General features: G+C 46.0%; 2 protein-coding genes across 6 annotated transcripts in view; one reads left to right on the forward strand and one right to left on the reverse strand.

Annotated features, from left to right (window-relative positions):
* Positions 1–16107, reverse strand: part of vir (VIR_N domain-containing protein) — a 338801-nt gene that overhangs the window by 42652 nt on the left and 280042 nt on the right. For all 5 annotated transcript variants that reach the window (XM_065439604.1, XM_065439605.1, XM_065439603.1 and 2 more), the window contains 2 exons: positions 14777–14931; positions 2961–3079 (listed from right to left, as the gene is read on the reverse strand). In XM_065439604.1, coding sequence (XP_065295676.1) covers positions 2961–3079; positions 14777–14931 — 274 coding nt within the window. The remainder of the gene's footprint in view (positions 1–2960; positions 3080–14776; positions 14932–16107) is intronic.
* On the forward strand, positions 5498–6505 carry LOC135907872 (uncharacterized). Its single transcript, XM_065439632.1, has one exon. The coding sequence runs from the start codon at positions 5498–5500 to the stop codon at positions 6353–6355; it is 858 nt and encodes a 285-aa protein (XP_065295704.1). The 3' UTR covers positions 6356–6505.

Consider the following 16107-nt stretch of genomic DNA (forward strand, 5'->3'; position numbering starts at 1 on the left):
CGTGTAAGATCGCTGCCTGTGACTGCCGAATGCCTCCATTTGAAAGCGGCAGAGATCGTGCGCGCCTCTGGAATGGGTAGCGAGAAGCACTCGTCATCCAACTCTTGTTCGGACGACTCCGATCAAAGGCATTGCTCTGATTCAAAGTAGCGCTTATGCACTTCGTACCCTTCTGTGTACTGTACACCCAGCCAATTTTTAACAGTATCATGCGACCATCGACCCGCGTGTTTGTCAGCACCTTATCACGGCACAGAGCGGCGAAATAGCGAAAGAAAGCGCACGTATACACATGCGCGTATCTTGTTTGTTTCGCCGCTCAACGCCGTTAATAAGGTGCTGACAAGCATGCGGGTCGATGGTCGTGCGATACTGTTAAAAATTGGCCGGGTGCACATGCGAACAGCATTTAAATAAATACTGTCACTATTGTGCATTAGTCGCATTTGTTTCAAGGTAAGGGTGTCTTTTGGTACTTTTGCCATTGAAAAAGATTTTTTTCACTTTTAGAATTCGTTAGTTGGGGGATCGACCTATATTTCAGTCCGACCTATAGTCCGGTTTTTACGGTAGGTGTTTACTTGGGGGAAAATGCGGTACAAATATAAGAAATGGCTGTACAACAACGTGAACTTATTGCACCAGCTTTTTATTTTCAAAAGTGGTTGAAAAGGTCAAAATGTAGGTGGTTAACCACAGTGACACTCACTCCTGTAAAGGTAGAACGATGGGCGGCTTTCACAATTTGCGAGTTGGGCTACCGATTCTTTTGATTGAAAAACTTTATTCAATAGATAGGAAAGACAAGGAAGCGGGAAGGGTGGGTCCCTAGTCCAGGACTCCAGTGGCTGTTGCTGTACGCTCAGCTTGGTTTAAGAGACCCTTCTGGGTCTCCGAATCGGCTCGAGCGAGGACAGCCTCCCAAGGCTCCCGAGTGAGGTCAGTATCATGGGCGAGTTCATGTTCGGTGGCCTATACAGTCGATCTCGGATATATTGAACTCGAAGGGCATCGCAAAATAGTTTGATATATCGATAATTCGAAATATAAAATATGCATGTCAAAAGCTTCTCTAACAACTCCACACATCTCAAGGCAGTTTCCCGATGTCGTGACTAACGGGATCTTACCGATCTGTGCCTCCAAGGCGTGTAAAAAGACAAAAACACAGCACGGTGTGTTGCGAGGAATTCTGAACGCCGCGGCGACCGATGACTTTTCCTCGCCAGCCTCCACCCGTCGAATGATGTCCGCCTTTCTTGAAAAATCCAAATTTTTGCATTTTTTCACGGCCATGGCTTCGGAACACGTGTCAAAAGAGGAAAGAAAAACGCAGTGCAACACACGAGTCTCAAGCCTTCGTGTTGGCGTCGTGAATAAAAGGAACAAAGCGAACCGAAAGACGCACCACTCTGCGTCTCCGCACTACTACCACAAGCCCAAGCTGCACTGACCTCGTTCGTCTCGCTGCGCCAGCAGTGTCAGCCAACCAAAACACAGGAAACAGATGCCTGCGGTCAGCGTGGATTCTCCCTCCTGCTTCCCTTTCACACCCAATCCCACTCCAAGTGCTCCTCATCACGTGCCTTTTACCCACATGCCCCTTTCTCAGAGTGTGGGGCGGCGTGTGTGAGATCGCGGGAATATCGCGAGAGCTTCGTGAGGAGAAGCGCACTTGCAGGGGTGGGGTATGGTGGGAGAAACGCACTTGCCGGGGCGCAGCTCAGCACAGAGTTTGATACATCGATATGCCGGTGCACAGGAGTTCTATATACGTGAAGAATAGCGCTATACTTTTGCATGGGATTCCCAAGGGGATTCTCCAACTGTTCAATATAGGCAATAATTCGATATATCCAGGTTCGATATATCCGGGATTGACTGTATAAACATTCCCACATAATGTGGGGAAGAGACGGCCGTCCCTTGCACCAGGGACATTGACTAAATATCCACGCAGTTTTGGAAGTAACTGCTGCAGATGTAAACACTACCAAGGGTGAGCTTTGCGTTGCACCATAAAGAACTAGGTCCTTAAAAATCAGTTGTAAGTCCCTTTAATATACCATGGGTATAACTAATTGTTCATGAGAAAGTAAATCTAACATCTAATTGGTCACATTTGAGCCTCCTATTGCTATAATGAAACCGAAAATGCAAGATCAGAGATGTTATCAGTTAAAGCACAGTAAATATTTGTTTGCTCGTCAACCCAAAATATGTATCCTGGTAGCAAAAATGTTAATAGCAAATGCAACTTGAAACGGAACATTAAGCACGCACATGTGTGTTTTGGCTTATGGCTCTGCTAGGCAGGCATGTAGTTGGGAATTAATGACAACGTATAGCAGTTGTTAGTTTGCAAGTCAACATTTCTTGTGCCACATATTGGCATTGGAAGTTGCCGCGAAATCGTCAAAAGCAATAATAGACCCTTTGCTGGTGCATCAGAAGTGGTGCACCTGTGCTTCTTTTGCATAACCCTTATTGTAATGTTTTTTATTAAACCGATATCATCGTGGACGCTTATAATGAATATTGATATAATGAAGTTATTTTTATGTCAGATCCTACTTTGTTTAACGAAGTTCAACGGTAAATTATTCTAGATGTGCACGGACTTGTCTTAAAATATCTGTTTGTGGAACACAAAAAAGTTCGCAACTAAGGGCTATGGAGCTACTGCCATAGAAAGCAACATTCGAAGCCATACTGACTATGAGAATCTGACACAACAATTTCCAACTGCAGCACCTAAGGCAGTGGCACCAACTTAGAACTCACAATCTGTCAATGTTTTCCCATGTATCAGTTAACACCGCCAACAAATGCACCCAAGAAACATGCTTTCAAAATATATTATTCATCTTTTTTTTTGTCTAAATTATAGTCCCAGAGCTTTCTACTCACTTTACACCTTAACTACCAGAGGTTTTAGGAAAGCTTCAAGTGTTACTCACAGGGGTGACTTGGTGCTATCCACCCTTTCATCCCCAGGAAGGACCAGCTTATCCAGCTCGTTGTTCAGGTTGAACTCGGGCAGTGTGTGCTCCATCATAGTGACCAAGTCAACCTCGACCTGTCAAACAGCAAAGTCACTATGCAATCAGTTTAAGCAATGTATAATCAATTAATTTAAAGCACAGCAAGTAGCACAGCAACAATAGCACACAAACTGAATCTGCAATTTTATTTTATCGGGCTGTAGACAATTTCAAAGTATACATTTGATACATGTGCAGATTATTAACAAATACTTCTTAATCGACAGTTATTGAAAAGTTTGCAGACACTTTTTACATTTGATTTTTTTCCCACGAAGAACGAGCCAGGCTGTTGAAATTTGTAGTGCTCGCACTGAAGACGAGCTGGGCCCGTCCATTCTAAAACTTGCAAATGCAAGTAAAGCTTCACCGCCCATTAGTTAGTTCGGCCTCACTGAATCTGCTTTTGTTTGTGTTTCACCACATGTGACACAACAGAGCAGCACGTTTTTGTACTGACAGCCAGCGTCCCAAAATGATGTTGTATTGCAGAGGCTCTGACTGATGAGAACTCATAACCTCAACCCTACAAAAAGAATACAAATTGTCTGCAGCTCATGTGACAACTTGTCAATCTCCACTTCCCCAAGTACACTCCAAAATTGTCGAAATCCAACAAGAAGCTTCTTTTCGTGCTCGAAACAATTCTCAGGTGATCGGAAGAGAAGCACTTGAAAGGACACCAGGACCTGGTACGAAGGCTGCAACATGGCGATATGCACTATTCTGAGACTTGGCACTATGCACTATTCCTAGCTTTACAATTAACTGCACATAGATTAACTTTTAGAACGGTTGACGCCAAGTTACATGGGCATTGATAAAATAATAGATTCACTTTATTTTAGTGCAAAGAACCCAAACTTCTTCAGATAGCTTTAGAATGTTGAAGCTCCACAATGAAGTTTTCATTAATACTTCTACTAAGCAAACTTTCAGTTAATTTTTATTTTATTTTTTCAAATTATTCTTTAGGAGCATTTTTCTGAAAAAAAAAAGAACACTGTGAGTAGTATATTGCTGGTTCTTTCTTTGCATATGTGAAATAAAGGCTACAAGAAGGCTTCTCTGCATGGCACTTAGGCCTTGCATCCCAGTGCCCTGGGGGGGGGGGGCTCAATACACTATTGGAGGGGGGGGGGGGGAGGATAGCAAAAGAAAATAATCTACACGGTGCAAAACACACGTAGGCAGAGAAGTGGAAATGCAGTGGTGTTGCAGGCAGATTTGACAAATCGATGGGGAACCACTCATGGGCAGCGGTGGGAAACTCCACTCACTACAATGAAATTAAAGTGTTCTCTCTCTCTTTTTCAGAGGAGGACACATCACTTTCTGTTTCCATGCAAACTTATACGGAGCTGTCTTCAGACGAGGAGTCATAAAAATGTTTACTTTTGCACGCACTTTTATTCTCATATGACAGGAAGACAGCCATGTTTCCCGCACAAGCATCAGAGGAGACGGCAATAAAGAAAAATGAGAAACACAATAGTGCTACTTTGAAAAGTGTGGCCATCTAGTGTCAAAAACTGAAACTAGACACAATTTGGCACCTATAGCAGTCACCAGTTCACTGTGTGAGGCATTTTTCTTCATGATGACTATATATGACATCGGCTATATTGGTATAAAAACTAATGATGACTATACTTGTTAGTGGTAGAGAAAGGGTTAACACCCTGCAGATAAGAACTGCTACCTATGAAACACACAGGATATCCTCATATCAGCACATGGCAGCTTTGAAATGGTTCTATGAAGAAAACGTAACTCCATTCTTAAATCTGACGAACCAAAGTTGTCTTCCGTGTCAGTGCTACTTCCAAAGAAGAAAAAAAACAACTGATGCATAGAAACATCAAAATCAATAAAAGATGTGATGTTTCCGTGCATGAGCAGTGTGCGACACTGATGCCATCCTCGAAACTATGCGCACTCATCACGCCAACCACCCACTACTTCGGAGGTACGTTAAACATCTACGTGTGACAGAAAAAGAAAACCGAAAAGCAATACTGACTTGTAGCGGCGCGGCAATGGAGCTGCGCACCACCCCCGCAGCCATAAACAACTCCGCGGGGCGTCCCGCGGGCCTCCCGTAAGTGGACCTTCGCGAGTGTTGGACACCAGGCACGCGGACACATGATCCGACTCACTGTGCCGAACGTCGTGCGCGAGCTCCCTTTTCTTGTCACTGTGTTTACTGCCTTCCTTTCGCACTAGGTCCGTGCACCGCACTTCTCTATGCTCCTTTTCCCTCTTTTCTCCTCTCGCTCTCTAAAGCCCTCGCCACTTCCGGCGCGCTGCGCGCGCCCGCTCAATTCTCTCTTTTGACAGAATAAACTTGACCTTGTTACCGAAAAGACGTGTGTCCGTCTCGTTTACCACGGCTCTACAAAGTGGTGACCTGGACGTGATCTTCGCGGCACTGCCGAAGTTATTGTGGAGCCATGCACAGCAACGAGATGCAACCAGGCACTGAACCTACGGGCACGACCGAGCAACAAGACGTCTCCGCGGTTTCCATCCGACTCCCACCATACTGGGACCGCAACCCTGCAGTTTGGTTTCTGCAAGCGGAATCGCAATTTATTCTCTCTGGCGTTTGCACTGAACAACGCAAGTACCACCTAGTTGTTTCGGCACTGTCGCCTACTGCTGCAGAAGAAGTTGCCGACCTGCTTTCTGGACCGCCTCCCGCCACTCCATACAGCGATCTTAAGGCTGCCCTTCTCGAGCGCACAACAACATCGCAGCGAGCCCGCATGCAACAGTTGCTCTCCGCAGAGGACTTGGGAGACCGTCGGCCAAGCCAGCTCCTTCGCCGTATGCGACAGCTCATGAGCGACAACACAACAGTAAGCGATGACCGCCTCCTGCGGGAACTGTTCATGCAGCGCCTTCCAGTAAACGTTCAGATGGTACTCGCTACAGCCACGGTGATGGACCTCAACGGCCTGGCCAGCTTGGCGGACAAAGTCATGGAGGTGGTGACGCCAGCTGTGTGCAACGTAACATCATCAAGCACCACTGCGAGTTCAGCCCCGCAAACATCATCCTCCGCCGATTCTCCCATCGACGTGCTCTGCAATCGCCTTGATCAATTAGTTTGTGCTGCGGAGCGTCATCGCACTTCACCCCATCACGGAAGGTACCGCAGCTCGAGTAGATCACGGCGTTCAAGAGAAGAACGCTCCCGGTCTCAAACGCCACCATGGGTATGCTTTTATCACCGCCGCTTCGGGCAGGAGGCGCGCCACTGCCTCCGTCCTTGTGCATGGCAGGGAAACCAGCCGGCCGACCTTTAATGGCGACAACCGGTCAGGGCCAAAGCAAAAGTCGCCTATTTCATGTCATGGACAGAACCACAGGCCAGCAATACCTGGTGGACACCGGGGCGGAGGTCAGCATTATTCCCGCGCAACGTTCAGACCGAACTACACCGCCGACCTCCTATCTTCAAGCTGTCAACGGTAGCAGGATACCTGTTTACAAGTCGCGGTCCCTCACCCTGAATCTTGGCCTGCGTTGCGTGTTCCGTTGGGTTTTCCTCGTCGCTGATGTTCGCCGTGGCGCTGATTTCCTGGACCACCACGGACTGCTCGTCGATGTGAAACGCCAACGCCTGCTGGACACTGCTACCTTGCTGTCTGTTCATGGCGTCGTTTCCTCTGACTCGCCTATAGTCGCCCCAACCACAGCAATTGCTGGTGATCCTTTTGCTTGCCTCCTTCAAAAGTTCCCCAACCTCACGCGACCACCAGACTGGACAAAGCCCGTACAACATGATGTACGTCACCACATCATAACAACTGGTCCACCTGTATTTGCTCGCCCACGACGACTCGCCCCGGACAAACTCAAAATTGCCAAAGCAGAGTTCGAACACATGTTAGAACTTGGAATCGTACGACCATCGTCCAGCAGCTGGGCGTCTCCGCTCCATTTGGTCCCCAAGAAATCAGGTGACTGGAGGCCGTGTGGGGACTACCGATCCCTGAACGCAAAAACCATTCCGGATCGGTACCCACTGCCTAACATCCAAGATTTCACGTCGGCACTGGATGGCACTACAGTATTTTCCAAAATTGACCTGGTGCGAGCCTTTCACCAAATTCCTGTCGCACAAGAAGACATTCCAAAAACAGCAATTACTACCCCATTTGGCCTCTTCGAATTTTTGAGAATGCCTTTCGGTCTCCGAAATGCTGCACAGACATCACAGCGGTTCATCGACACAGTCACACGTGGTCTGCCGTTCGTTTTCGCCTACGTTGACGACTTGCTTGTGGCAAGCTCATCCCACGAAGAGCACCTCCAACATCTCCATCAGCTCTTTGAGCGCCTATCAGCAAATGGTATCGTCGTCAACACTGCCAAGAGCGAGCTCGGAGTACCATCACTTGATTTTCTCGGCCATCGCTTGGATAACAACGGCATCCGCCCTCTTCCCCACAAAGTGCAAGCCATCATGGAGTTCCCCAAGCCAGCTTCAATCACTAAGCTGCGCCAGTTTCTAGGCCTGGTAAACTTTTACCGCCGATTCATTAGAAACTGTGCTATGCTGCTGGAACCCCTCGAGCGTTTGCTCTGCGGCAAACAATCGTCAACCGCACTGCCCTGGGACAGCACAACAGATGAAGCTTTCAATTCTATCAAACACGCTTTGGCTGATGCCACACTGCTAGCTCATCCCAACCCCAACTATCCGTTATCGCTCATGACGGATGCCTCCAGCTCTGCGGTCGGAGCGGTACTGCAACAAAAAGTAAACGGTGGGTGGCAGCCCCTTGCCTTTTTCTCAAAACGCATGACCCCCACACAAACACGCTACAGTGTTTTCGGCCGTGAGTTGCTCGCCATGTTTCTCGCCGTGAGGCATTTCCGACACCTACTTGAAGGCCGCTCTTTCACAATCTTCACTGACCACAAGCCTCTCACCTACTCAATCGGCCGCTCCGAATCATTATACACTCCACGTGAGGTGCGCCAGCTCGCTTTCATCTCAGAGTTTTCAACTGACATACGCCACGTCAGCGGCGTTGACAACTCACCAGCTGACGCCCTCAGTCGCGTGGATGCTATCACGCGCAGTCGCTCCAAGAGCTCTATCTCAACATCATTTCCTTTCAACCTCCGAGAATTGGCTACAGAACAAGCTAATGATTCCGAGCTCCGTCACTTACGTGACGCGTCAACATCTCTTCAGCTTGAATTAGTTACCTTTGAAGATGTGCCAATTGTTTGCGACACCTCCACGGGCACACCTCGGCCTTACCTAACCACCTCATTCCGCAAGCAAATATTTGACTCATATCACACTCTTGCACACCCAGGCATTCGCGCATCCCAAAAGCTTGTCTCATCACGCTTCGTCTGGCCGGGCATGAACGCAGATATCAGAGACTGGGTCCGCTCGTGCGCATCTTGTCAGCGCGCGAAAGTTCAGCGGTACCCTGTCCCCCCCACAAAGCCTTTCTTGCAACCCGACCAACGTTTCTCCGTTGTGCACGTCGACATTGTCGGCCCGCTACCCCCATGCCAAGGCTATCGCTATCTTCTGACATGTGTCGACCGCTTTACACGCTGGCCCGAAGCGACACCTATCCCCGACATGTCTGCAGCTACTGTCGCCGCAGCTTTTGTTTCCATTTGGGTATCCCGATTTGGCTGTCCAACGAAAGTTGTCACTGATCGAGGCCGGCAATTCGAATCGTCCCTTTTCACGGAGCTACTTCAACTTCTCGGAACAGCACGCTTGCGAACTGCCTCCTACCACCCTCAAACAAATGGCCTCGTCGAGAGATTTCATCGCCATCTCAAGGCAGCACTCACAGCGCACGGCTGCCCAAACAAGTGGGTTGACAGACTTCCGCTCACGCTTCTCGGAATTCGATCTGCCTTCAAAGAGGACCTCTCCTGCGCTACTGCGGAGCTTGTTTACGGCACCTCGCTTCGCCTGCCAGCCGACTTCTTCGAAGAAAACACCCTCACCTCCTCTCTAACAGCAAGCGAGTACGTCGACCAGCTTCGCGATGTGTTCCGAAACCTCCGTCCGCAGCCTACGCGTTTTAACAAACCCCGTGCAGTGTACATCACTTCGGACTTGCAGACAGCCACACATGTTTTTGTGCGTTACGGCCCTGTGCGCGGCTCGCTGCAGCCCCACTACCTCGGGCCATTCCCCGTTTTAGAACTTTTTCCTTCTAACTTCGTCGTCGACGTAAATGGGACACGAGATACAATCGCGCTTGAGCGACTCAAGCCAGCATTCAGCGAGGCACCCGCGCTTAATTATCTCGCCTCCCCGGAACACGCGGACTCCTCCTTGCAAGTGCGCGGTTCGTCACCTCTTCGTCGCGTTCACTGGGCTGCCACTTGTGCATTGTGAGCATCGTTCGTCGCTTCAGCTTCCTCTCTAAGGGGGGAGCAATCTGTAGCGGCGCGGCAATGGAGCTGCGCACCACCCCCGCAGCCATAAACAACTCCGCGGGGCGCGTCCCGCGGGCCTCCCGTAAGTGGACCTTCGCGAGTGTTGGACACCAGGCACGCGGACACATGATCCGACTCACTGTGCCGAACGTCGTGCGCGAGCTCCCTTTTCTTGTTACTGTGTTTACTGCCTTCCTTTCGCACTAGGTCCGTGCACCGCACTTCTCTATGCTCCTTTTCCCTCTTTTCTCCTCTCGCTCTCTAAAGCCCTCGCCACTTCCGGCGCGCTGCGCGCGCCCGCTCAATTCTCTCTTTTGACAGAATAAACTTGACCTTGTTACCGAAAAGACGTGTGTCCGTCTCGTTTACCACGGCTCTACAGACTTAATACAGTAAACACTCAATTGCACGAACGTCAGTTGAACGAGTATTTCGGAAAACGAACTTTTAGAAGATCCTCTGTGGTTTTCCTATGTATTCTATGCAAAAATCTTTCAGTTAAACAAATTTCTGAATAGCAAATATTTTAGTTGAACGAACTTGATCAGTGGACCTGGGCTCATTTTTTAAATCAGTTCAACAAAGTTTTGTGCTCTGCAGCGCTGGCGTAGCCGATGCTCGCCACCCCCAAATTGCCCCACCAGCAGCATAACAGTAGCACCAGCTACAATTAGAAACTGCTGGCATAAATTCTACCTTTCACCCCAGTGCAGTAAAAGCGCGAAAGAGGAACAGCACAATGAGGTAATCAGCCCTGTGATGTGCACAGAAGTCTGTCATCAGCTGGATGTTGACAGCAATACTTCGTCTGAAGACTATGTGCAGTGTGACAATGAGCTCTTTACCTGAGCTAAACTATCAGATCTAGAAATTGTTTCCAGTGTTCATCCCAAAAAAGAAGAGTGCTACGAGGATAATGTAATGGCAAAGGCAGATTCAAATACTGTAACTCTAGCCGAAGCTGTAGGATGCTTTGGAAAGTTGCAAGACTGTGTCAGCAACAAGCTGTCCCAGAGGAAGTGCACAAAAACATAGACTCTCTGGACAGCTTTGTTACTCCTTGTGCTTTAAGAGCACCAGTGCAAATAAAAATGAGATTTTTTTCCAAAATGAGATAGGCAGCTACGTAACTGTTATGCACTTCGTATACTGTAAATTGATTTATTTCACTCTATAAATTGCATTTCACACTATTCACTCGATGTTTGCTGTGCCCAATGCTATTCCATATTCTAGTAAATATTAAGTTTAGTGAACTTTCAGTTAACTATTTCCTTGGATCTCTTGAAGTTCACTGAAGTGAGAGTTCACTGTACTTCCTAATAACACAAAAGGTGGTGCTAGCTGTCCGAGTGCTCTGGGAAAGAGGCAAAATTCGAATGTGCAACCGATAGCGGGCTATCGATGGGATTAGGCGCAGTAAGGAAAGTGTTAAGGGTATTAAGTGTTCCATAAATGATGTACTTGAAATAACGTAATCAGCACTACAGAACATGTACAAAGCTAATTATTTGCATTAATGTGATGAGCCACAAACAAAAAGGAGAACAGCTATCCAAGACAAACTTAATTTGCAAAATTATAGTGATTATGTGCTTTAAAATATGAAACATTCAAGAGAAGCCACCAGTTTAACTTGTTTAGAGCTAAAGGTGACACCACCTTCCTCAATACGATCAACTTGTTGGTGAGCCAGTATTTCTTTTCAGCTGGCCAGTTAACAAGCTAACACATCAATGTCTTCAACCCCGGTACTCGCACATTATCATATGGAACCATTAATTATCTGCACACTTGTCACATCTCTGCCATGCATTTACCGTATTTTCGAGTTATAAGTTTCATTCTTTTTCAAAAATTCTGGCCAGTGCGTTTATACAACAGTGTGACTTATATAAGCATAAATACACCATGCGTGCTAGGAAGACCAATATGAGCTCCTTTTTATTTAGCAGAACAAGCAGAACAAAGAAATTTAATTTTGTATTAACAATGGAGTTACCGTTGGTATGGTACCGACGTTAACTCCTAGGGCACGCCATGTGGCAGTGCAGCAGCAGCAGTGAAGGCTGCCAACATGGCCTTGCGATATAAGGTGCCTCTGTGATTGAAGGTCACGCTACAGTTTGCTGTTATCATTTAGTTTTTCTTGAAGAAATGTTAAACGCACAGAATTGACACATTAATACTGACAGGGTGCCACACTTTTTTACTGTTACGTTGTGGCACTCGAGGTACAGCCGTTACAATTTGGTTATCATCATCACCATCACCATCATCATCATCAGATGCCCGCACGAGAAGCTGCAACTTCCAGTTGCCATTTCACTTTTTGCATGCGTGTGTTTTGGCTGGTTCAGGGGTATTGTCATCGTTCGTGTGTTTGTCCTGAGCATGCTGCACCACAGAGAAAATACCAGCAACCATGCCTACATCACATAAATGTTATTTAGAGGACGATGGTTGTGCAGCGATGCTGCTGGTCAAAGCAACTAAAGTTTTTGACAGTGCAACAGAGGACGATGCATTCGATGGATTCGAGTGAAGTGCAATAAATATTGGTTTATGCACCTAAGGCAAGTGTTGGTTCACAATTTTTTTTTCTGCTAGAATTTATGGCTCGTAAAATTCTTTTTAATGAAAATTTAGTGCTCTGAAACGGGTAAGTTTGGCACTTCACCTTAAGTGTACGTGTGTGCATCATTTCATTATGCCGAATGAGAAAAAATAGGTGCATCTTTTTACCAGCCTTTTTGAAAATTGGGATAAGTGGGGGCAAAACTATTCAAAGGTGCAACCTATAATCCAGAAAATACGGTGCTCAATACTAACACAGGCACTTGGACAGACATGCATGCTCATATCCACATATCCACACATTTGGAATGTGCCTACCTATCTATCTATCTAGCCTCCTGCGCTGGCAGGGCTGGTGGTGCCTACCAAACTAAGCTGCTGGGTATATGCTCATGGTTGCATTGACGGCGTGGTCGCGGCGTCATCTGTCTTTCGAGCTTTATCATCCAACTCGCGCCTATAATTCTCGCGTGTGCCAAGCCAGCTGGTGCACATAAGAAGATCCCGGCATGTTATTATTGCCACCACCACCTTATGTACATATTTGATTGCACTATCTAAAGAAAAGAGTCAGTTGTAAAAAAACAAATACGATGAATTCTATCCCAGAGAAGTGGGTTGGCCTTTGCAGAACTGTCAACTAAAGTGAATTCAGAAATCATGTGCGAGGCAGGAAGGGAGACAGAGGAGCCCTCAAATCAATTTCTTGCATGTGCAATAAGTTTTGCACAATTGATACTTTCATGTTATGGCAAAGCCTACGTAGGGCAAACCAGTCCCTGCTTGAAGTGGCTCATAGAGCATTGCTACAATCTTAATAAAGCTTTCAACAGCCTTCACAGTGTATCAAGGTGGCTGCTACCTATTCCATACCTGCCAATCCATGAACCTTAAATTTAGTAAAATCCTGCAGACACAACACTGAGTGGTAGGGGGAAGGGGGGTGGGGGTGGGGAAGGGGTGGACAGCACATACTTTTTCTATAGCTTGCCCTAAACACAACTTTTCAGAGAGACATATGCAATTTATTGACAATGATTTACATTTAAATGCAGCACAAGCAGCAACAAACTTGGCACAGCAAATACCGTATTTTTTCTCGTATAATGATCGCACTTTTTTGTCAGAAAACTTGACGCAAAATCAGGGGTGCGAGCGATCATTACGAGGTTTAAATTTTCCGCGGAAAGAAATTTTTTTTGTCCCGCGTTTGCTGCGGGACACCAAAACAAAAATGGTGGCCGCCGGAGGAAGCCGAACGCGCCGAATGCAATTTTTTTTTTCTTCTCGTGAGTATGTTACCTGCATTGAAACAGTTTCTTCCGTATCAGTAATGAATCATATTGTTAATATCGGCTAGTTTGCGGCAATAACGTAGCCATGTCCACTTTGAGGGGACAGAAACAGATGGGCGCGCTTAGCTGCCAGTGACAGAAACACATGGCCAGCATGATACAAAAACTGCGGCATCTGTCTTCACTACTATCCTAATATGGCACATTACCATTACGGGTGGGTGAATATCTTAGCTGTGTTACAAACGTCGGCGTATGAACAGGGTACACTTTTAACATATCAGTGTAAACGTGGCTACTATCATTGCCGCTTGCGATTTGTTATGTGCTCACGAGTGCAAGTAAGAAGAATCGAAAGGCGCCTTTTTTTTTGTTGACCACAACCATTATGAAGCCTACAAATAATAAAGGCAAGTTTGGTTGCAGCTTTTTTTTAGTCATGGAAGTGCAGAAAGTGATGAAAGTAACGAAATGAGGCATCTATTTAAGAATTTTTGGTGCGTGCAGACCGCTTGGTTTGTCTTGAAGAGTCGTTCACGTAGCGTTTCAGAGATAGTAAACGTGATCATTATTAGCTAGACTTGGCACACGACATATCGCTGCAAGTTTGGGGTGTGATTAAGAAATGTGACAAGAAATTTAAAAAATCAAAGTTTGACGACAAAATTCAGGGGTGCGATCATTATGCGTGTAAATACGGTACTGGCAAGCAACACACTGTCTTATACCACGGTGACTTTCGTCAGCAACTCTGGCAGTGTAGATTTCACCTGCTTCAGGAATGTGTCTGAGTAAGCTTGCTTGATGCAAGTACCCCTCTTGCGTCCTTTTAGACAGACAAGCAAAATTTTTTTGACGGAATTCACAAAATTTGATGCAACATTCTAAAACCGTAAAATGAGCCCAATTTTGTAAACATTAAAAAGAATGGGGAGAGTTGGTAGGTATGCTATTCTGGGGGGAAGGTAAGCATTAAGTTCAATACAATGCCGAGTTACTCAAAACCATATTAGCTAATTCAATGCCTAATTTCTTCTTCAAGAGGTGACATTAATCACTCCCAAAGTTAATGGGATTCCTCCTATTAAGATAAGTGTTTTATTGCCAAAATTAAATCACGCTTTATCACTGCTCTGTCTATACCAACTTAACGCTGTCTACCATCACTGAAGAGTCAAGACTCTCTAACATTTTCTTAAGTCTGCCCATAAGTACTGGCCACATGTCCAATTGATCGTTTTTGTTTGTTTGTTTTTAGCAGGCTACCTTCTCATCGGTGAACATTATGTAACTTCAATATTTCCCATTACTTACACCTTTAGTCTTTCCTTATTCCATGAACAGTGATGTAGGGTTCCACAGCTTTGAGCAAACCACAGTTGTCATTTTCCCCCCAGAATTTAAATAAGAAACAGCAAACAGAACCTGCTGTGGTTCCTGCTCCGTGTCTTCAATAGCAGCAGAAAGCCAGTATGTTGGGTTGAGACGTCGTTCGTCAACTTCTGCAAGCACGTAAACAGTTCTGGAGGCGAACTGGGCAGACAACCCGTCCTGGGCAGGCAGCACAGGTTCGGCAAGCTCTGTTGCAAAGAAAAAAAATTTAAAGGCATCCTTGTGTAATTTCTCCATAAACAATAGCCCACTATGCTCTTCAATGTCACAACAGTATATCAAATGAATTATGACGTTTTACGTGCCAAAACCACTTTCTGATTATGAGGAACGCTGTAGTGGGGGACTCAGGAGATTTGGACCACCTAGGGCTTTAAAGTGCACCTAATCTAAGTACACGGGTGTTTTCACATTTCACCCCCATCGAGATGCAGCTGCCATGGCTGGGATTCGTTTCCACGACCTCCATGCTTAGCAAGCCAACAAACAGTATATCAAAAGAGAGCAGGGAATAAGCACAGAATCAACTCGAGCAAAGAATGACGGTGAGGAACAGGGTGACCGCCATCACTATGGGACCACCACAGCAGTTATCACAAACTTTTGGGTCAATGGTGACAATGCATGGCTAGTTTTGTATGTAATGGACACCATATGTGAGATAAATCTCTGTTCAGCCATTAACAAGTAAATGCTTAGCATTATGTATGCTTGCTCTTTGGATCTGAACAGCTTTGTGGTGACCTGAGCTAAAGTTGCATTGACAACGATGGAAATAAATGTTTCAGACTGGGGCTGGCCATCAATTGAAAATTTTGACCTGACTAATTAACAATATGATAACTAACAACCTTCCAATTGATTAATTACTGTATTGATCAGATTTGCGGGCTTATGCACATGTGCTAGAAACAAAACAAAACTGGTGATTTAGATGAATAAACTTTCAAGAAACACAAACCACGCTACAAACTGACCCAATAATTTTGTATCTCACTTTTTTTATTTATCAAACTGTTTTTACAGTAATTACAGTGTTGTGCCAGAATTCTTTGAATGCACAAAAAATCGCCAGTCATATCCTGTTTTAAGGTGGCCCTTTCAAAATGCATGCCGAATTAAATGCGACTTCTTTTTTGGCATAGAAAACAGTTTGTTTACAAGTCATCTCTGCAGCACGTCCCTGCTGCCGTTAGACTGCACAGCACCCTTCGTCTTTTGCACCTTCTCTCCCCTATTGTCTCATTGTCTGTAGCTTTCGACAAAGCTATCATGATGCGGCTTCAACTACTGGACAACCCACCCATTAGTGACACTGCATAACCCTCGTACCCCCAATTTTGGTGAAGTACAGAGGTTGCCCT

The sequence above is a fragment of the Dermacentor albipictus genome, chromosome 1 (genome assembly GCF_038994185.2).
Source record: "Dermacentor albipictus isolate Rhodes 1998 colony chromosome 1, USDA_Dalb.pri_finalv2, whole genome shotgun sequence".
NCBI lineage: Eukaryota > Metazoa > Arthropoda > Arachnida > Ixodida > Ixodidae > Dermacentor > Dermacentor albipictus.